Here is a 22,878-nt window from a genome sequence, read left to right on the forward strand (position 1 = left end):
CACTTAAATAAACACACTTGCAAAAAAGTACATAATTACACAGAGAGGACTTATGCAAAAACATGTGAATGAGGAAGAAAAATGAAAAGGCCTTTTGTTTAGAGTAATAAACAAATAATGTGACGTGCTGAATGACGGATGAGTGCAGATGTAGAATAATCACACAGTCTGAAGCTGCAGACAGAAACATCAGACTGAAGACAGAAAGACACCAGCTCTGAGGTAAGAACACACACATCTACATTATTTAAACACAAACACACTTAAGACATAGTAATGCTAATGATTATAAATCTTGTTACAAAGCTAAAATGTATTGTCAATGTTAATTTCTTCAACAGAAATGGCTCAAACTCTATATTTCCCTCTTCTCCTCATTGGTGAGTGTGTTTGTAGTTTTATTTATGGTTTATAGTCTCATTAGGTTTGACTCTGTAATGAAAATAATTAAAGCAAAGTGTCTCTTTCACAGCTCTCTGCTCCATATCTGAATGTGTTCAGCGTCAGTATCACTTTATAAATGAGAACAAGACCTGGACTGAAGCTCAGAGATACTGCAGAGAGAATTACACAGATCTGGCCACCACTGACAACATGAACGACATGAACCAGCTGATGAAGAGTGTGAAAGTGAATAATGGACGTGTCTGGATTGGTCTTCAGAAGACGAGTGTTTATAATTGGCATTGGTCTTCAGGTGATCCTACACGGTTTCTGAAGTGGTATTCTAGACAACCAGTCAGCAGTAATAATTGTGCTTATATAACAGGTGGACTATGGTATGTTTGGCCATGTAGTACCACCATCCCATCCTTCATCTGCTATAACAGTGAGTACAACCCCTACAGTAACAAACGTTCATTAAGTAAAGAGGATTAAAATGCAAATTAAATGTGACAGGAGTAAGCATTATACATGAGTGTAAAATAAATGCAAAAGAATACTTAATAATATTTTACATCTGAAATAACCCATTGTTTAGAGAGATTGAACTGAAAAAGAGGTTGAATTGTGTTCTTTCAACTTTTACCCTGCATTCACATGGAGCTTCAGCATCAACACTTGATCGAGGGCATGTCTGAAGTCGGGGCTGATGCGATCATCATGGCAGTGCCAGCCAATGAAATTAGTCCGCAATCAGCTACTGTGTGAGCTGGGGTATTTTCATAAAGTGATCTGATTGGCTGATGCTTCTGTCGGTGCTTGAAAAGTTGAGAAATTCCCAACTTCTGCAGCGAGCAACGCTGCTAAAGCAGTGCCGAAGGACCCACAATTCAGTTCGCCAATGCTTGACATCACCCATTCAAAGTGAATGAGAAGCATTGATGCTGACGCCCTTAGTGAATGGGGTGTAATGACCTCAAATCTCATAGTAATATTCATAAACATTACAAAAAATACACCACAAATTTTCTGTAATACAGTCATTTGCTTCTGTTCACAAACAAACTCCACATCAATGTAAGAATAATGTTAACTTGATTTATTAATGTTTTCTATATCATTTTCCTAAAGTGAGCAGAGGACTGATGATTGTCAATCAGTCAATAAACTGGAGAGACGCTCAGAGATACTGCAGACAGAATCACATTGATCTGGTCAGTGTGAGGAACCAGAATGAGAGTCAACAGCTGAAGAAGTTCATTAATGACACAAACTCATCTGGATCTAAAATCTGGATCGGTCTGTTCAGAGACACATGGCAGTGGTCAGATCAGAGCAACTCCTCATTCAGATACTGGGCTGCTGATGAACCAAATAATAGTGGAGGTCATGAAAACTGTACAGTGCTAAAGGAGAACACTCAGGGACAATGGGCAGATGTTCCTTGTGACTGGCAGTATCCTTTTGTGTGTCATGAAGGTGAGCAGATCCTCCAAACACACTCAATCCATCATCAGCTCCAGATCTCTTAAAGTTGACTCTACATGTCTGACATGACAAATTCCTCCACAGTGACTACGTTTACATGGACACCAATAATTAGATTTTAAAGGGCACCTAGGTTAGCCCTTTTTTCAGATTTAATATAAGTGTTTTGCGTCTCCAGAATGTGTCTGTAAAGTTTCAGCTCAAAACACAGCTCAGGTTTTTTATTATACCTTTTATTAAATTCCTATTTATACATTTTTTCACTGGGTGGAGGTTTTGGTGTACTGCTCCTTTAAGGCTAGTCCTCCCCGCCCACCGTTTCTACGTGCCTTTCTGCATGCCTTAATCTCCTCCCTCGGCTGCGTCAGACAACTGACAGACTTAAAGGAAGCAGATCTCACGTAGCGTTTGTGAGAAATACTACAGTAAGAACTTTACCAATGAGTATTTATTGTGCAGTTGCATCGCAGAGTCACACAAAGTTCACGTGCACACACACACACAATGCAGTAGACACACACAGAGACAGACAGACAGAGCGCCCGTTTAGCTTTGCACTCTTTTTGCACGCAAATGTGACATGATACTGGTAATATCCACTGCTGTATGGATATTTGTTATGTTAATGTACAAAATAAACCTGATTTAACGTCCACAAACCGGGACTGAAGCGTTTTCCTTTATAATTGTTCTGACACGCGGCTGTGCTGATGAAGTAAAGCTAAGCTAAATCCCCAATATGACGGTCTATACACCATACATGCACATATGTTTGTCCAAACAGCTTGAAAAGCCCTTTAATGCAATTAATCAGATTATACTCTGATTAAGAGTCTACCATGTAAACAGCAATTTCTGATTAATTTAATCACATTAAGGTCATAATCGAACTAAAGAGAAATCGAATTAAGGCATGTGGAGTATGCAATTAGATTACTGATGTCCTTGTAAACGTAGTCAGTGTTTGTTCTGCATGTTGTTTTTGATCAGTCTCTCTCTAGTTTCTGCTTTGTTTTGTGTCCAGATAAACTGATTGTGATCCAGCAGAATCTGTCGTGGTCTGAAGCTCTGAGATACTGCAGACAGCATCATGTGGATCTGGTCTCGGTTCAGTCAGTGGAGATGCAGCGTCGTGTGATGAACGTGGTTAAACTGGCGTCTACTGAGGCGGTGTGGTTGGGTTTACGATTCTCCCACATTTTGGGCATCTGGTTCTGGGTGAGTGGAGAGACCGTGTACTATCAGAACTGGGCTCGAGGGAATGGAACATCAGAGATTTGTGAACCCACAGTGAGATCTGGAGCAGTTCAGTCTGGACAAGGTCAGTTTTGGATTAGCCGTCCTGAAACTGACCAACTCAACTTCATCTGCACTAAGTACTAGGATTGAAAGACCTGAGGATGTTAGTTTAAAAGTAAGAATGTTAAATTTATTACTGCTTCAATATTTCAAAGGAACTGAATTAGTCTTTTATTGATAAAAGTAACAAGGTGGGTAGCAATCTCACCTCACAGCAAGAAGGTCGCTGGTTTGAGCCTCGGCTGGGTCAGTTGGCATTTTTGTGTGGAGTTTGCATGTCCTCAAGACAAGACATGCAGTTCAGGTGAATTGGGTAGGCTAAATTGTCCGTAGTGTATGAGTGTATGTGTGAATGAGTGTGTGTGGATGTTTCCCAGAGATGGGTTGCGGCTGGAAGGGCATCCGCTGTGTAAAAACGTGCTGGATAAGTTGGCGGTTCAGTCCGCTGTGGTGACCCTGAATTAATAAAGGGATTAAGCTGAAAAGTAATTAAATGAATGAATGAATAAGACTAAACCCTTATAAAATGAAAAAACAAGCATGTTACATGTGGCGCTCACTCCTGCCTATAATTATTACTTTCAATTAATCTTGTTTGTCTTTTTTCCCTTTTCGGTTGTCTATTGGTTGATTTGGTGGCGTCAGGCCTTTAAAATGGATGGAAACAAACTTCTCACGTCCCCTCATTCCTGCATAGCACCACAGTTTTTGACGGCTTTATTGTTGTGTTTCCTTAATACTTCCCTTCGGATATTTGTTTGGAGTGGGGGTGGCCAACCTGCTTTAGGTTTGTTTGGTTGTTGTTTATTATGTTGTTGGGCTCTTCATCTCTTGGCATTTTGGATTGATTTGCTGGTTATGTTATGTTAAAAAATTATTTAGCTTGAGCACTTTGGCCATTGTTTATTCATGTTAAATTGTCACAGGATCACGAGTCGTATTTAAATTAGGGACAGTAACATAATTGGGGGCTCGTCCGCTTCTCTTTATAATTTGTTTTCTTTTGATACCAAACTTTCTTTACGGAACGATAGAACATTAGAATGTCAATTACAAAATCAAGTCAATTACATGTTGACACAAGGTATTGCAGAACCTAATATTAGCCCATGGAGCTCGCCCTGTCTTTGGCTATAAAGTCTAATGGATCTGACCATTTCTGCACAGACTTTAGAAGGGTTAACAGTGTCACAAAACCCGACTGTCACACTCTTCCTTGTATGGAAGACTGTGTTGACCATGTAGGGGTCGGCTGTATTTGTGACAAGTTAGTCCTTCTTAAAGGTAATTGGCAGGTGCCATTTACGCCACTTGCCAAGGAAATTTCGCTTTTGTTACACCTTTTTAAGATGCCTTTTTACAGTATACAGTGCAACACCTCTTCTCCTTGAATTGGTATTACTCTAAGGGGGTTCTACAGAAAGTTGTCTGACTGAATAAACACTCATGAAACAAATTATAGCAAGTGTAAACTCTTTATTTAACACGTGTATTGTTTTATCATCAAAAAAAATCACAACAAAAATAAACAAGGCATTTCAAAGTCAGAAACTAAGTAGTCTTTCTGAAAAAAAGTCAGTGACCACTTATCGTTAAGAGCACTTGAGAGTGATGCAATGATTCCTCAATATTCTTACTCTATGGTAAGTGGCTCTTTATAAGGGTACAAATCAACCTAGGAGGTCGGAAGCAATATTACAACATAATGGTTTTAGCATGTCAAACAATACACGATGCAAAAAATAAACTAAAATAAATTAGAAAATAATAATAGTGACATTAAACATGTTACAACAGTTAACTGCGTGTTCAGGGGAGAGTGTCAGGATGTGAGGTGTATCTAGATGACATTGTTGTTCATTCAACAACTTGGCAAGAACATATCAATCAGTTAACACAGGTTTTTAAGAAATGACTGAGGCCAGTTTAACGATTAATTTGACCAAATCTGATTTTGTAAAAGCAACGGTTGTCTACTTGGGTAAGATTGTGGATAGTGGCATGGTTAAGCCAGTACATGCCAAGATTGAGGCTATCTCGTCCTTCCCAGTTCCTTCGATACACCACAAGTTACAGCACTTTCTGGGAATGGCAGGATTTTATCGTAGTTTTTGTAAAAACTTTTCGTAAGTAGTTTCCTCTCACAGACCTATTAAGTCCTAAATCGTTTTTAAATGGACACCGGAATGTCAACATTCTTTTGAGTCACTTAAATCCCTTTTAATGCATACACCCGTCTTGGCTGCGCTAGTGTACGACCGTTCATTCAAATTGGCTGTTGTTGCTAGCGATGTGGTGTGCCATTGCAGGATCAGCTTGGAGTTGAGCACCCAGTGTGCTACTTAAAAAAAAAAAAATTCCAAGAACATCAAAAAGCATACTCAACATTTGAAAAGGAAGCTCTGGTGCTAGTTTTGGCCCTCAACAACTTTGAAGTATATATTGGCTCTTCATCCTATCCAATTATTGTCTACACTGATCACAACCCTCTCATCTTTATTCATAAAATGCGTAATTCTAACCAAGGTTTGTTGTGAAGGGCTTTGTTTGTCCAAGCTTTTAACTTGAATATGAAACATGTTGCTGGTAAGGATAAATGTGCTGGCCGATATAATGTCACGTATTACTATATGGTGATGGGTGGTGTTTTATTTATGCATTGTTTTTGTTTCGGATACCAGTTACCATTTTAGGGGTGGAGGTGTTACATGTGGCGTTCACTCCTGCCCATAACATATTAGTACTTTCAATTGATCGTTTGTCTTTTTTCCCCTTTTCAGTTTTCTATTGGTTGATTTGGTGGTGCCTTTTAAAATGCATGGAAACGGACTTCTTGCGTTCCCGCATTCCTCCTAGCCACCAGTTTTTGACGGCTTTATTGTTGTGTTCTCCTTTATACTTCCCTTTTGATATTTGTTTGGAGTGGGGAGTTCCAACCTGCTTTAGGTTTGTTTGGTTGTTGTTTATTATGTTGTTGGGCTCCCCATCTCTTGGCATTTTGGATTCTTTTGCTGGTTATGATATGTTAAAAAATTATTTAGTTTGAGCCGTTGTTTGTTAAATAGTACTGTACAATTCAAGTTTATTTTCACAATAATTGCCATTCCAAAGCAGCTTCACAAAAAAGAGTGCATATGAAAGTACGTATGATATTCTGTTATTATATTTGTGAGATACAGATCTGATACTTTCTTTTTTTCTTCCTTCACATCTGAGCTTCACACTCCATAATCTGGTTTTGCAACCACCATTAAAAAGAAGAAGCAGGTGTTACGATTGATTTCCATACACAAAATGTTTAGTCAAGCCACTGCTAAGTAATTGGACTGTATAGTGTGAGCATGTGAGTCGTGAGTTTTTCCTTTACATCGCATGAAATTCCATACCAAGTTTGGGAATGCCAGGTTGGTACCATGTTAAAATTGCATGGACATTGCAAAGAAGTAGCACAGTGTATGCCTGGCCATACACGAGTTAGGATGTCTTTCTGAGCTCAGTTCCCTCTCCCTAGACACCATGCCAAATCAGAATATACTTTATTGCCCGAGGTTGTACAGTAGTCCAGCATAACATGTTTTGTAAATGCAAGCAGGCATTTGTCGACCCCTCCTGAGATATGCCCTTCGTGTATAAAATTCTTTCATTTTACGGTTTCCTCTTCTGAGACTGGTATGTGTGTAAGGACACCTGCAAAGTCTCATAGGGTTACATCAGAAGACACAGCAGATTGCATGCCAGCATCAAAGAGTAGAGGCACGATCACACTAGAGTTGGAGCATGCACAATTCTGTCGTACGGCACTGTGATAGGAATAGCATTAAACATTGATTAGACATAGATAAAGCAAGCGATAGCTCCATATTTTAAATTTCTGTAACGAAAGGTCATGTTTTGATCTTTTATTGGTGGTGCAATTTTGCAGAGTTCACCTAGCTTGGACATTCGAATGTAGCGACATGCAAAATTTGTCGCGCAAGCTTGCATTTCCAGTCTGCTGCATTTGCATGGATGTCCATGGGGCGAAATGTGTAGTGTGACAGTGGCTTAACAAAAAAGGTCGGAGGCAGTCACATGTTCGGTACCTGGTTATGCATAAATCATTGCAAAATTCAAACAGGTCAGTTGTTGCACTATTCAAATGGTCTGAGACGTCAGACAAAACGCAGAAAAAAAACTCTACAAAAGTGAACATTTAACCTGATGTCACGTTTAAGATGCATGTACCAAACTGTTTAATCCAATGTCTGTTTAATTCAATAATGTGGCATAAATTATATAGACTACTAAAAAAACTAAGCAAAGCACAAGCTGTGTAATGTTAGATTATTTCATGGGATCTTGGTTTTCTGATGGTGTAGCGACTTTCTTTAGTAACATCTTTATTGGTGGTTTATAAAAAGTGATTCTTAAGATCTCCTTTCATTAAGGATTTGCTGTAATACAATGACACTATATTCGTCAATTTTACTATAGATAATATAGTTTATTATATTTCGTCACATTAATGTCATGATGTTAAAGTATTGTATGATTTTCTTTACCAATAAAATAATAATTCATCACAAAATGGATGTTTTCTTTACATTTATTCATCCTCTGTTGCCATGCGGAAATCAGACACACGATCCAAGACCAACGACGAGATGATCCCAAAGTTTCCATATCCTGGACCTGGCTGTATCCTGAGCAGCTACTGTGGTGGTCATGGAGGAGTGGATAACATGAGACTGATTCCTGTGACGCTCCAGGGACAGACGAGTCTTCGCTGAGGCTAGCTTCCAGCCTCCGCCACTGAGACTGCAGCTCTGCACAAGACGTTTGGCCAGCGGAGAAATTAAAATGATCGTGCCCAACTGAGCCTGGTTTCTCTCAAGGTTTTTTTTCTTCACTTCTGCCATTAGTGAAGTTTTTTTCCCTCTCCGCTGTCGCCACTGGCTTGCATGGTTTGGGATCTGTAGAGCTGCGCATCGTTGGATTTGCTCTTCAATATTTGGACTCTCAGTAGTGATTATTAAACCACACTGAACTGAGCTCAACTGAACTGAACTTAAACACTACAAACTGAACTACACTGTTCCTATTTACTGTGACCTTTTATGTGAAGCTGCTTTGACACAATCTACATTGTAAAAGCGCTATACAAATAAAGGTGAATTGAGTTGAGTCGTGTCTGGGTTGCAGTTAATCCAATCTCTGTCAGCGTATTTAAAGATGTACACATACAATTTAGCCAATCACTATCCTCAAATTTAAGCTAAGCTGGATTATTTATTAGCCATTATTGATGCACAATAGGGTTTCAATATTTGCAACATTTTTCAGCATCGCATGTTAGCTGTTTTATGATCATTGAAGTAAACACAATTTGTTACTCCAGGTAAAGGGATAGTTCACTCAAAAATGAAAATTCTGTTAATAATTCTCACCCAAACTGAAATTCTCTTAAGAAAATCCATGCAAAAATGGGGAGAAAATGCAAACTCCACACAGAAATGCCACCAGGTCCAGCCAGAAGTCAATCCAGCAACCTTCTTGCTGGGAGGCGACAGTGCTAACCACTGAGCAACCATGCGGTCTGGTTTGAGAATGTTTTGGGGAAATTTTTTAACTTTGAACAAGTCTGAAACCTTGTTGTCTATAGAGCAGGGGTGTCCAAACTCAGTCCTGGAGGGCCAGCGTCCTGCTGAGTTTAGCTCCAACTTGCTTCAACACACCTGCCCGGAAGTTTCTAGTATATCTAGTAACAGCTTGATTAGCTAGTTCAGGAGTGTTTGATTAGGGTTAGAGCTAAACTCTCCAGGACACTGGCCCTTCAGGACCAAGTGTGGACACCCCTGCAATAGAGCAGGGATCACCAAACTTGTTCCTGAAGGGCCGGTGTCCTGCAGATTTTAGCTCCAACCCTAATCAAACACACCTGAACAAGCTAATCAAAGTCTTACTAGGTATACTTGAAACAATCAGGCAGGTGTGTTGAGGCAAGTTGGAGCTAAATCCTGCAGGGACACCGGCCCTCCAGGACCGAGATTGGTGACCCCTGCTATAGAGGATGGGGGAGCTCTGAGATTTAATCTAAAACCGGGGTGCTCAACCCTGTTTCTGGAGATGTACTTTCCTGCAGAGTTTAGCTCCAACACCGAACAAACTCATCTGAACCAATTAACTAGGACCTGAACAGCACTTGATAATTACAGGCAGGTAATTACAGGCAGGTGTGTTTGATATGGGTTGCAACTGAAATCTGCAGGAAGGTAGATCTCCAGAACCAGGGTTGGCCACCTCAGATCTAAAACATTTGTATTTGTGTTCCAAAGACACAGCAAAGTTTAGTAATTAATAACAGAAATGTTATTTTTGAGTTTCAAGGATACTTTAAACTGCACAGCTAATTTAGGAGGAGTGAGTTCCAGAGATTTGGAGAAAGGGGGTACACACCATGTTATCCAGAATGCAGACAAGTCCAGAAGACCAGAACACGATGAATGGAGATTATGCCTAGGAGAGTACGCAGTTAAAATTTCTGAGCGATTCTGAAATGCCAGACCATGCAAGGGCTTATATGTGAGCCCTTGATTTTTTTTAAATCAACAAAATCTAACAGGGAGCCCTGAGATGGCAAAATGAAGTTTTAACAGTATTCTGAACAAGCAGGCCAAAGTTAAGTGATTGTCAAAAATAACCCTAATATTGTAATTCTAATACAGTGCCATTTAAATTTAGAGCTAAAGGGTTGACTTTTATTGTGTTGAACCAAAAAGCACCGTTAAGACAAAAACATTTTGGAACGTTCATTTTTGTTTTCATAGATAAACTTTCAAAACATTTTACAGTTGAAAGGTCAACAGTTTTTGATTAAGCGTACACCGGAGTGTCATCTGCATATAGGCTGTAGTTAAGGCCAAGATTTCTAAGGAGATAACCAAGAGGTGAAATGCACATTGAGAAAAGTAATGGACTTAAGATTAATCCCTGGGGTACACCAAAATTGATTGAGTCAGTTTTGGAGACAAACCGCATGAGGCTTGAGAGGCATGAGTTGAACCACTTTAGTCTAGTCTAAGTAATGCACAGATTACACTTGAGACAGTAAAAGTGAGTGATCAACAGAGTCAAAGCCTCACTATGGTCAAGAAGGATCAAGAGTGATGGGAAAAATTATACTGAAATGGGTTTTTAAATAAAATACCAAATACCTCAATTTTACATGGTATCAAAATAAACTACAAAATACTTTTACAAGGCAACATGACATTTCCTCAAAAACTTTCTATCAATGGTCTTATTGGATCAATCTCTTCATCATTAAACTGATTAAGGGAAGTAAACAATGTTTGACAACAACAGCATTTCTCAGAGCAAGTGTAAGTCAGCTTCTCTGCCAACTCATTCACCTCTTCTCCTGTACATGAGGTGTTCATAAACCTTTGTTTCTTTTATTTTAGTATACTTTTATTTTATTTTTTTTTTTTTTACAAATTTTATACTGAAAGTCCTGTCTTAAAGATGATCTCTTTAATCACAATAAAAACTATGTAAAGCAAATAATGAGTAGAAACATCGTACTATATCTAATGGGTATTTAAAGAGTTTTGGCAAATCACTTAGGGAAGCTTCTTTAGCTGTACAACACATAATTTAATGAAACTTGTCTTCTCTATATTAGTTGCATTTATTGATTTTGTTGTTTCTTTGTGTAGTTTCATGGTGATATGCAACTAAAGTTTAATGGTGCTCTTCATGAGCAAAAGAAAGAAAAAAGAACCCATTGAGACACCCTCAGTGTCTTGTTTATGGATGACAAAGGGGAGCTACAAGCATACTGGTGCACTCTTTCTCAGGAAAGAAATGTTGAGGTGGATTTTTCCTGTGAAGCGGCTAAAAATACTTCATTATAAGGCACACAGACTCGACTCTTGACCACATTCAAATGAGCACACTTCTAAAGTACAGAAACACAGCTAAAATATGGCAAACAAAGAGCTGTATTAAACAATAATATCCAGCTGCAGGCCTGCAGAATCACACACGTTCTAGGCACACACAATCTGGCACACACAATCTAGGCAAACCATATATGGTTACGACAGATGTTAATGTTATATACATCTTCTTGGACATCGTCATCGATATATTTTGATAAATATGGTTAATAAATATTGTACACAATATACAATAGTGTTTACTTTACTTTATTTCACAAATATTTCGATCAAGACGGGCAAATGGGAAGCGCTGTTTCCGATCTCCATTCAATATGATAGACTGAACAGATTTCTATCAGTCATCATAGATGATCAGTCATTATTATCTGACAAGAGTCAATATAGCAGATACTCGTTTGCTGGCCTTGCTGAACGATCTAAATTGGACAGGTTTAATTTACATAATGGATTCATTTATAATGAAGGAAATAATAGCAAGTTAATATTGGCAATAATGCATTTTACATGTAATAAATGTATAACACTATATTAATATTTTACTCAAGCGATTTAATAGTGTGTATTTGCTTAATTTTCTAATAACTTTTTAATTGATGATTTCCCACATTAAATACTGTAGTAGGGTTAATTTATAGTAAGCAACATGTTGTTTTTAAACCAAAATGTAGCAATAGAAACAAATTAACTATTAATAATTAATCAAAAAATAATAATAATAATAAGTAAATATATATATATAACTAACAGCTGTGACAGTTTAGTAAAATATATTAGTTTATAATCAGATAATCAGTTAAGATAATCAGTTTATAGCTATATTATATATTGTTTTAATGATTAACTATAGTAATTCATTTTAATGTGACACATTATTGTTTGCTTTTTATATTTTACAACAAAGTGATTTTAACCAAGTATGATAATATTAAGATTCAGAATTAGTTTATTACACTTAATCCTCCAATTAGACGGTCTATTATGCTTTCTTTGTGTATGTGGACATGTGAATTAAGTCATAAGTGTCTTTAACCAGTTATTCTTATTTACATAATTTGAGCTCAGAAACTGCAGAGATGTTAAAATGATCGTTACGATATAATAATTATGACTGAAATGGGAAACCATATTTGTGAAATTCAATAGGTGGCGATAATGCTGAGGAGTTAAGTTACCATATATGGTTTGCCTAAATCGTGTGTGCTAGATTGTGTGTGCCTGAAACGTGTGTGGTTCTGCGGTTCTGCAGCTGGATATATCTTGTATTAAATGACATGAGAGCAAAAATAAAATAAATCACATAGTTTTAAGCATATAAGATAAAGGGAAGAGATAATAATTTGCTATGTCAGAAATACAGTACAGATACAACTGTTAAAAGTTATATTTCACTGTTTTCTCTCTGTTTATCAAGAGTTTATTACTTGCACCAAAAATATGCTCTCTTGCTTGAATCCAAGGAAAAACTGAAATGTCTGCATCTTATAGAAAACCCGGTTCTTTGAAATTTGGAACCGGTTCTAAATTGGAAATGGTTTTTAAAACACAAACCTATTGAGAAGTGTCAGAAATGCTCTGCCCGCCCTGCCATTGGTGCTCTGATAAACAAAACAACCAACGACCTGAATGAGTTTTACTGCCGGTTTGAGAAAACCCCCCACACCCACTCTGAACTGCTCTTCACGCTACCAATAACCCCTCCACCACCCCCCGCCCCTTCATACCTGCCCTACAGTTCAGTAAAGAGGAGGTGCGCCAGGTCTTCCAGAAACAGAAGAGGAAAAAAGCACCAGGCCCAGATTTTATAACACCAGCCTGTTTAAAATCCTGTGCTGACCAACTGGCCCCCATCTTCACCCTGATCTTCAACAGATCACTGGAGCTGTGTGAAGTGCCCTCCTGCCTCAAACGCTCCACCATCATCCCCATCCCAAAGAAACCCAAACTTACAGGACTAAATGACTACAGACCGGTGGCACTAACATCTGTGGTCATGAAGTCTTTTGAAAAACTGGTGCTGGCCCACCTGAAGGACATCACTGAACCCTCACTGGACTCTCTTCAGTTTGCCTACAGAGCAAACAGGTCTGTGGATGATGCAGTAAATATGGGACTGCATTATGCTCTGCAACACCTAGACAGACCAGGGACCTATGTGAGGATCTTGTTTGTTGACTTCAGCTCGGCGTTTAACACTATCATCCCAAAACTTCTCCTGCCCAAATTAACTCAGCTCTCTGTGCCCACCTCTGTCTGTCAGTGGATCAACAGCTTCCTAACGGACAGGCAGCAGCTGGTGAAGCTGGGAAAATTCTCATCTAGTATCCGTACAATCAGCACTGGCGCCCCCCAGGGGTGTGTCCTCTCCCCACTGCTCTTCTCCCTGTACATGAATGATTGCACTTCAAAAGACTCCTCTGTGAAGCTCTTGAAGTTTGCAGACGACACCACACTTATCGGCCTCATTGAGGACGGTGACGAGTCTGCTTACAGACAGGAGGTTAAGGAGTTGGCTGTCTGGTGTAGCCACAATAACCTGGAGCTCAACACGCTCAAAACAGTGGAGATGATAGTGGACTTCAGGAGAAACCCCCCCCTGCTCTCCCCCCACTGAGCATCATGGACAGCATTGTGGCAGCAGTGGAGTCATTCAGGTTCCTGGGCACCACCATCTCTCAGGACCTGAAGTGGGACACTCACATTGACTCCATTGTCAAAAAAGCTCAACAGAGGCTGTACTTTCTTCGTCAGCTGAGGAAGTTTAACCTCCCAAAGGAGCTGCTGAAACAGTTCTACACCTCCATCATTGAATCAGTCATCTGCACATCAATAACTGTCTGGTTTAGCTCAGCTACTAAATACGACCTCCAAAGACTACATCGAATAGTTCGGATTGCTGAGCGAATCACTGGTACAACCCTTCCTACTCCCCAAGAACTGTACTTATCCAGAGCGAGCAGGAGGGCTGCCAAAATCACTCTGGACCCCTCACACCCAGCACACTGCCTCTTTGAACTGTTACCTTCTGGTCGACGCTACAGAGCACTGCGCACCAGAACAGCCCGACACAGAAACAGTTTCTTCCCTCAGGCAATCCATCTCATGAACACTTGATGATAATAATTGTGGAGCCAACATCACTACTTGCCATACAGTTTTATACACATATACACTTATTTAACAACACACTTTACATGCCAATTTGCACATAACAGCTGCACATATAACGTTGTATATAGTAATAAACACGTACATACACTTGTCAATCTGTATATTTGCACTCACTACTTACTTCTATTTTTTTAAATATATTTATTATCTGTTTTTTGTTCTGTCTCTGTAATCCTGTTGCACTGTAGAAGCTTTGTCACGAAAACAAATTCCTCGTATGTGTGAACATACCTGGCAATAAAGCTCTTTCTGATTCTGATTCTAAACACCATCTGTGTGGTGAGTTTCAGCCAATTGAGTGTGACATTTTACTCTGTAGATATAGATAAGTGTCATTTGAGAAAGATGCTTTTAAGTACCCGATGGTTTAGTCTTGACCAGCTGCACATGTGCCTCATAAACCAGCTGAAATGCAAATGTAGTTTCGGAGATGCTTAAAAGATTGTCTTTCTTAAGTGTTACTGAAGGCCTGTGTTGCGTTCGCAGGTGTGTGTGTCTCGTTCTTACCCACTTTTACCAAGAGTACCTACCAAAAGGCAGAGCTAGATGCGCAGCTGAACGCTAAAAAGTGGAGGAACTATGACGTCACCTTGTAGGCTAATCGGCTGCTAGCATAAAACTGGTTCCCTCGATAAAATCGCCATAGGATTTTCCCATAGGCTTATCGAAGATTGCAAATAATAAGCTCAGTGTTCAAACATTGTTTATTACACTTACACGTTTTGTCCAGCTGGATAATCCTCACACCAAAATACAACTTTTAGCACTTTTGGATCTTAAATGCAAACGCAAGAACTAAAAAGCTAACATTAGGCTATAAGCGGACTACAGTGCCTTCGGGGCGCTCGCCTGTGACGTCAGTACCGCCCTGCTACAGACAACTTTTCAAGCTTATTTTTAGAAATTTGGTCCATAACAAAGAGTTAATCTCTTGGTTAATTATATTATAATCCCCGCTATATATTATATACAAATAAGTACACAAAATCACATCTGTATAGACCTACGTGTCTTTTTTTATGTGGGAAATGCATTTTTTGTTTTGCTTTACAGTTGTAAAGTTTTAAAAATGTGCCGACATATTTAAATGAGTGTATTGCTCGCGTGCACACAGCCCACTTACCTTAACAAATGACAGAAATGAGGCGTGAGGAGCAAGTCTATCAAATGCCAGCAAGTTCCATCATGGATACAGAACAAAATTCAATATTCTTTTTATGTCACGAATTACAGCAAAAAGCAGCCTATACAGTCACATATGCTTTACATTTTATGGAGGAGTGTAAATATTGTAGTTATGACAGAGTTAAAAGTGTTCAGATGAATAAAAACCTGACGAAAAATCTATTGATCACGTTAAAATGACAGTTAACTTACATGTATTTTTACACATTTATTCACACATTTGCATTATTGAGAGCAGGAAAGAGACCGGCTGCACTGGTAGCAGTGTCTTCATATCGTTTAATTAAAATAAATTATCAACAAATTAATCTGACTTGACAGCCTTTACAAGTCAAGGCATTATCTACACACAATATGAATTCCAAATTAGAAAAATACTACAAACTATAAAATCCTATTCATGAAAAAACTTAAATCACAGACAACTCCAAATGGCCAATGGAGGCGGCCAGCCCAGTTCAGCTCGATGACATATATAATGTCTCCGACACCGCCTGTAGTCCCATTTAGCAACTCGATAGTGTGCTGGATCAGATTTATTTAATTACCCTAATTAAACAAAAATTAACCAGGATCCTCCCTTAGCTATATTTCTTAGCTAGAGTTTAGTTAAAGGATCGTCTTTATAATGTATTTTGCTAGAGAATAAATTAGATTCATACTTTACCACACAGGGTAACTTGATGGGTTCTGGAAAATGAAGTCAATGTCCACTTCAGTGAAGAAAAGTAATCAAATACACTTTTATTAATAAAATAAAATCCTGTGAAAAAGTAGAATAAACAAAAGACAATAACAGAAAACAAGATCCTTTATCCTCCGTTGAGGATAAAGGGCAACCGACTTCAGCATACAGAAGTCAAAAAGCGCAAAGCTGGTTTGTATATTTCAGCTTTTATACTCATCGTGCATAGGTACAGATCAACTCTGGGACCATGTTTGGAGACAGGGTTCAGGAACAATGTTCAGAAACAGAGCATTAATCATTCATAAACACAGGTGTATAGCTTAATTAAATCCTACGTTCAAAAAGCATGCTTTATCATTTGAACAGTGGGGAAATCCCTCGGGGAGACAGATACATAGTCATCCGAGTATAAGTCAATTATTTGGCAGTTATATTATCAGCCTTCATACATAGTGTGCCTACACATTCATGCACTAAGAGTTGTGTTTAAACTGAGCAGTGAGGTCAGCCAAAGTTCCTCCAGCTGGTTTGTTGGTTCAGTGCGCCCTCTTGCGGAGGCGCCTCTCCTTTCTCTTATGCTTGGTTTCATCATTAAGAGTTGTGCTTTTGCACATCAGAATATCAGAATACATCATTGATTTTTTGTGTCTCATATGATCAATGCCATAAGACAACACAGGCTCATTGTGAAAACGTAGCCCTGCGGACGTTTCTGGAGACAGCGAATTACATAGGCGGAGGTATGGCTGCATTTCATTTCTTTAAACGAACACTACGGGGTGGTGTGACGCCGTTCCTTATCGCGCTTACCAGCTGACCGCTTACCTCCGTATGGACGGCATTCCGGCTGCAAACAGTTTGTCCCGTTAGCGCGCCACGTCCGTCGGCGGATTTGAGATGCAGAGAGGAGTTGACCATGAAGACGGGGGTTCGAGTTTGGTGAAGAGCGGTTCCAGAAATCAGGTAAGACAAAAACAGAATCCAAAATATAAAACAAACAAGTGAATAGCAGGGTGAGGATGTGGTAAAAAAAAAGTTAGTCGAGGGCTTTTATTTTTTTGGATTGCTTCAATCGATGAAATTGGTTGGGTTTAGGGAAGGGGGAGGGTGGGTCAGCCGATCGTTTGCTCAGTCAGTCAGAAAGTCTGTCCAAAAGTGAGTCAACAGCGGCCTCTGGTGGGTTTATGTGAGAACAGCAGGCGTGAATGGCACTCGCGAGGGAAATTTGAGATCTCGAAAATCGTACACTGCGACCTCTGGCGGATTCGCGAAAACAAAAACTGCAGAAAAACGTGCCTCCGGGACGTATTTCGCGGTCTCCAGAAACATCCGTGGAGGTACGTTTTCAGAATGAGCCTGGGTTGTCATAAGACCAATCAGACACCACAATAGAAACCGTCTTTTTAAAGAAGAGTTACCAATTTAAAAACTCAAGAGTGAGATGTAACTAACGTGTTTTATGTCGTAAAACAAAACATGAAAGTATCTTGAGGTTGTGTTAGCCTTATTTAACAAACCTTATTTAAGCGATTTTACTGAAATCTCAATGATAAAACCCATTGACTTTGGGACGAGGGAACCAGAACTGCTAAAATGCTAACTCGCTTCCGGGGTTTTGCATACAAATTGACGTCATAGTTCCTCCACTCTATTGGTTTACAAAGAAGCGCATGCATAAGCTAGGAGAATGAAAACAAAGCAAGCGCCATTTTTAAATACACCGCTGAGACATTACACAATAATAATACATATAATAGCTAGCTATGGTCGACCAGAGCTCAAACAAACCTTGTCGTTGAAGAGCAGAATCTACACCGTGCCCCGTAGTTGTTTATAAGGCTGTCAAGTGCGAGCGCTCTTGCTTTCTCGCATGCACTCGCAGCACGTCTATATTTGAAATAACTTCTTTAGCTGATGATAATAACGTGCGCGTGATTATTGAAAGGCTTCTGACATCCGATCCTTTCAGAAACAGACAAATGCCATGTTTGACTATTATCATCACCTTTTGGACTATTATGAACTCAGAATGACGAAATTACTCTCTAACGGAGACAACATGTGCTGGTGAAGATTACAGACACAGATAAGAGGTTTGCACTGTGGGCTATATGCTGAATGTTGTTTTTGAACCCAAATAAGGACTAAATATATGCTGTGTGTAGTTTTTCTGTAGTTGGTAACATATCGGAGACTGTAAGGGTCTGTATGTGTTCATATGTTGTTATGTTTATTTAGTTTATGTAATTGCAGACATTACAGTAGGCTATTCAATCATTGATCTGCATTTATAATCAACTCATGTTCATGGAACGGTTAGCAATGAACATTTATACACAAGTATTTATGCGAATAAGCATCTGTTTTGTGAGGAGCTTCTCATATGATATGCAAACAACCAATACCACCATTGGTATCCTTTTGAAAGTGGAAACACAAGCCTGATAAAGGTGACCCGTACTGTACCACTCAGTGGAAATGGGCCATTAGTTTCATTTGGGTGTTTAGGTATAGGATATTTTTTTGTTTTTTATTTTTCTATGGGTATTTGGCTTTACATTTTAGGTGTTTAAAATAGAAAAAGAAAAAAGACAAATAAACAGACCCGACTCCGGGATAGACAAGTGCTGTAACACCTGGAGGTCCTCATATGCATGTAAATCAGCAAACATGAGAAATTCTGAATGATTTTCTTATATGAATACCTGAGTGTGTTTTTTAGTTGTCTTTGCACATGTTTGTTTATGTCCATTATATCAACACAACAGAGTAGATACTGTACTTATGAATGCATAACGCATATAAAATTTTGTGTTTTGGGGTGCAAAAATATGTCATTGTAGAACGATCGAGGGTGAAAAAAAACATAAAAAGCAAATGTTGGGGTGGATTTTTCTTGAGAAGCTTCTATAGAAATTCTGTGAAAAATATAGACTCGAGTCCTGACCGTATTCAAATGAACAAACTTCCAAAGAAGTACAGAAACAATGAACAACACAGAGCAAAAATGAGTAAATACACCTGAATGAGGAAGAAAAATGAAAAAGGCCTTTGTTTAGAGTAATAAGCAAATAATGTGACGTGCTGAATGACTGATGAGAGCAGATATAGATTAATCACATAGTCTGAAGCTGCAGACAGAAACATCAGACTGAGGACAGAAACACACCAGCTTTGAGGTAAGAACTACTCACATCTACATTATTTATATATATATATATATATATATATATATATATATATATATATATATATATATATATATATATAGACTGCAGAAATTGTGAATTGTGCTTAAATATGAGAAATAAGCTGAAATGCTTCTTTTTCTAGCATTTTACTCCAAACCTAATGAGGGTTTGTGTTTTTTAATGTGTTCCACAGAAATGGCTCAAACTGTCTATTTCCTCCTCATTGGTGAGTGTGTTTGTAGTTTTATTTATGGTTTATAGTTTCATTAGGTTTGACTCTGTTCTGAAAATAATTAAAGCAAAGTGTCTCTTTCACAGCTCTCTGCTCCATATCTGAATGTGTTCAGCGTCAGTATCACTTTATAAAGGAGAATAAGAACTGGACTGAAGCTCAGAGATACTGCAGAGAGAAATACACAGATCTGGCCACCGTTGACAACATGAACGACATGATCCAGCTGAACAAGAGTTTGAATGATGTACGTGATCAGAATATCTGGATTGGTCTTCAGAAGACAGATGTTTATAAATGGCATTGGTCTTCAGGTGATCCTGCGCTCTTTCTGAACTGGACATCTGAACAATCAAACAGCAGTAATAATCGTGGTACAATAAAGAATGGACAGTGGTTTGCTGTGGCACGCAATAACACATTTTTCTTCATCTGCTACAACAGTGAGTACAAACCCCTACAGAGAAAGTTTCATTTAACTAAGTATACTTCCATTGAAAATTTAAATGTGACAGTATAAATGATAAAACACTCCAAAACAATATAAGTCAAATCTACTTTGTAATGTGGCAGATATTTCTGACAACCTACTATTATCTCAAAGTAAAGGTCTGCAATCCTGCAGCTGTCTGGACTCTGTAGCATCCAGCTGGGTGTTTTTTTGGGAGCCATGTTTAATCGCTATACATTTTACATTCTTCTGTGGCCCAATATGTACCTGCAATGTGTATAGAAATAAAGCTGATATGATATATCAAACGCAATCAGTAGTTTGCAAATATATTGAGTGGATATGTCTGTACATCTGATTTTGAAAGAGTCAGTGCTGTTTAAGATTGGTTCACTCTGGTAATGAACTATCCTTCTATAAACATGTAAATCTCAGAAAGGCAGGTTTTCTCTGTGCTTTCCTTTACGTCACATGCTTGGCATAACAATGATGTCACACACTACAAATAACAATTTAACCATAAATGGTCTGTCACATCCTGCTGACCATATATAACATATTGTAACACAGACATCCCAAGTCTCCCGGATGATCTGGGAGTCTTCCGCAAATGCAGAGATTCCCAGATGCCTGCAAACGAATGATAATCTTCCGGAAATCGCGCGTCTTCCGACCGGTCCTCAAATACATCGCACACGCCTCTCCACCGCATCCCTCCCAGCTCTTCAGATATATCGCGTGAGCACACACCCCTACCACTCTTCAGGTACATTGCACCTACATTGCTCTTTAGATACATAACATCGCGTGCACAGCACACGCCCCCACCGCTCTTCAGATACGTTGCGCACCATCATTTTTTTTTTTTTTTTTTTTTTTTCTTCAGGCACCGATTCTCCTGCAACCTCCCTCATCTCTGTCTTTCCCGGAAATAACTTTTCCCAACTTGGGATGTCTGGTAACTAGTGCCTCACCGGCCACAATCCTCACAGCACATCACTGTTTAATGTGGCACGCATGTCTCATCACAAAGGTGCAAACAAAACTGACATTTAGCCTACGGTTATTGCACAACCTACACTTTTATCTGTTATCTCTCTCTTTTGGTAATACCCAATTTTGACGTGAGATTTTGGAAACCAGATCTAAATTTAGCAGGAATGGGCGGGACGAGCCACGCGTGAACAAAGGCTGAATATACAGCGGGAGCAGTCAGGTGCGGGATAAAACCTGACGGGAGAAAATTCAGTCCTGTGCAGATTTATATTTCAAATGCAAACAGAATATGTGATGTTGAATTATAATTCTACAGGCTATAGTTTTAGGACTTAAAAAAGTAGCATTTATAAGTACTGATTTGTTCGCATACAACTAAAGGACGAACTAATAAAATAATGTTTTAATTGATTTTCTTAAAGAGAGCGCAGGACTGGTGTTTGTCAATCAGACGATGAACTGGACAGCTGCTCAGAGTTACTGCAGACAGAATCACATTGATCTGGTCAGTGTGAGGAACCAGAATGAGAATCAACAGCTGGAGAAATTCATTAATGACAGAAACTTATCTGGATCTGCAGTCTGGATCGGTCTGTTCAGTGACTCGTGGCAGTGGTCAGATCAGAGCAACTCCTCATTCAGATACTGGGCTTCTAATTTTCAAGATTTTGCATACTGTGCAGTGATTCAACCAAACACATCGGGACAATGGGCTGACTACTCTAGTGATTACCACCAGTATCCTTTTGTGTGTCATGAAGGTGAGCAGATCCTCCAAACACACTCAATCCATCATCAGCTCCAGATCTCTTAAAGTTGACTCTACATGTCTGACATGACAAATTCCTCCACAGTGTTTGTTCTGCATGTTGTTTTTGATCAGTCTCTCTCTAGTTTCTGCTTTGTTTTGTGTCCAGATCAACTGATTGTGATCCAGCAGAATCTGTCGTGGTCTGAAGCTCTGAGATACTGCAGACAGCATCATGTGGATCTGGTCTCGGTTCAGTCAGTGGAGATGCAGTATGAGGTGATGAACGTGGTTAAACTGGCGTCTACTGAGGCGGTGTGGTTGGGTTTACGTCACTCCTGGGCTTTGGGCATCTGGTTCTGGGTGAGTGGACAGACCGTGTGCTATCAGAACTGGGCTCCAGGGAACGGCACATCAGAGGAGGACTGTGAGCCCACAGTGAGATCTGGAGCAGTTCAGTCTGGAGGAGATCAGACCTGGATCAGCCGTCCTGAAACTCACAAACTCAACTTCATCTGCAGAAACTACTGAGTGAAAGACTTGTTTTCAATAATTTTAACACCTACTGTATGTAACATTTATTTTAGTCATTTAAAAATACTAATGTGCACTTTATATCTACTTTAAAGACCTTATGAAATAAATAAATAAGTTTTATCTTTAGCTTTCAGGTACATTTGAAGTTTCAATCTCATACTCTTCCGACAAAAAGAGGCTTGAGAGATTTAACAAAGATAATAATGGTTCAAATGTGTGCGTAATAAACACTAAAAAAGTAAATAATTCATGTGAGTTGATTTCATGAGTAGGTTTCCTGGTAGTGTAGTGACTTTATTCTCAACAGTGTATTTTGCATTGGTCATATCTTTACAATTTATTGTTTAAAAAGTGCGTTTTTTGCATCAAAGCCATATTTTTTGCTTGTCTCTATAAAATACAATTGTGTTGTTTTAGATTGTGTAAAAGTTCATTATAAAATGTCTTGCAACATGTGTGTTCAACTCTTTTAGGTCAAATAAACTCATTTAAATGAGCATTGTTTTTTTAGTTAAATAGCAAATTTTAAAATTCACATCAAAACAAACACATTTCTTATTAAACTGCT

At 38.9% G+C, this 22,878-nt stretch overlaps 2 protein-coding genes across 2 annotated transcripts; both read left to right on the forward strand.

Annotated features, from left to right (window-relative positions):
• Positions 1-343: 343 nt before the first annotated feature.
• On the forward strand, positions 344-3,255 carry LOC130232780 (macrophage mannose receptor 1-like). The gene is made up of 3 exons (XM_056462761.1): positions 344-380; positions 473-829; positions 2,897-3,255. Exons 1-3 carry the CDS (start codon positions 344-346, stop codon positions 3,253-3,255), a joined length of 753 nt encoding a protein of 250 aa, XP_056318736.1.
• A 16,286-nt stretch (positions 3,256-19,541) lies between these two features.
• LOC130232887 (secretory phospholipase A2 receptor-like) lies at positions 19,542-22,304 on the forward strand. The gene is made up of 4 exons (XM_056462868.1): positions 19,542-19,572; positions 19,665-20,021; positions 21,448-21,786; positions 21,943-22,304. Exons 1-4 carry the CDS (start codon positions 19,542-19,544, stop codon positions 22,302-22,304), a joined length of 1,089 nt encoding a protein of 362 aa, XP_056318843.1.
• Positions 22,305-22,878: the final 574 nt, after the last annotated feature.

The sequence above is a fragment of the Danio aesculapii genome, chromosome 7, assembly GCF_903798145.1.
Source record: "Danio aesculapii chromosome 7, fDanAes4.1, whole genome shotgun sequence".
Taxonomy (NCBI): Eukaryota; Metazoa; Chordata; class Actinopteri; order Cypriniformes; family Danionidae; genus Danio; species Danio aesculapii.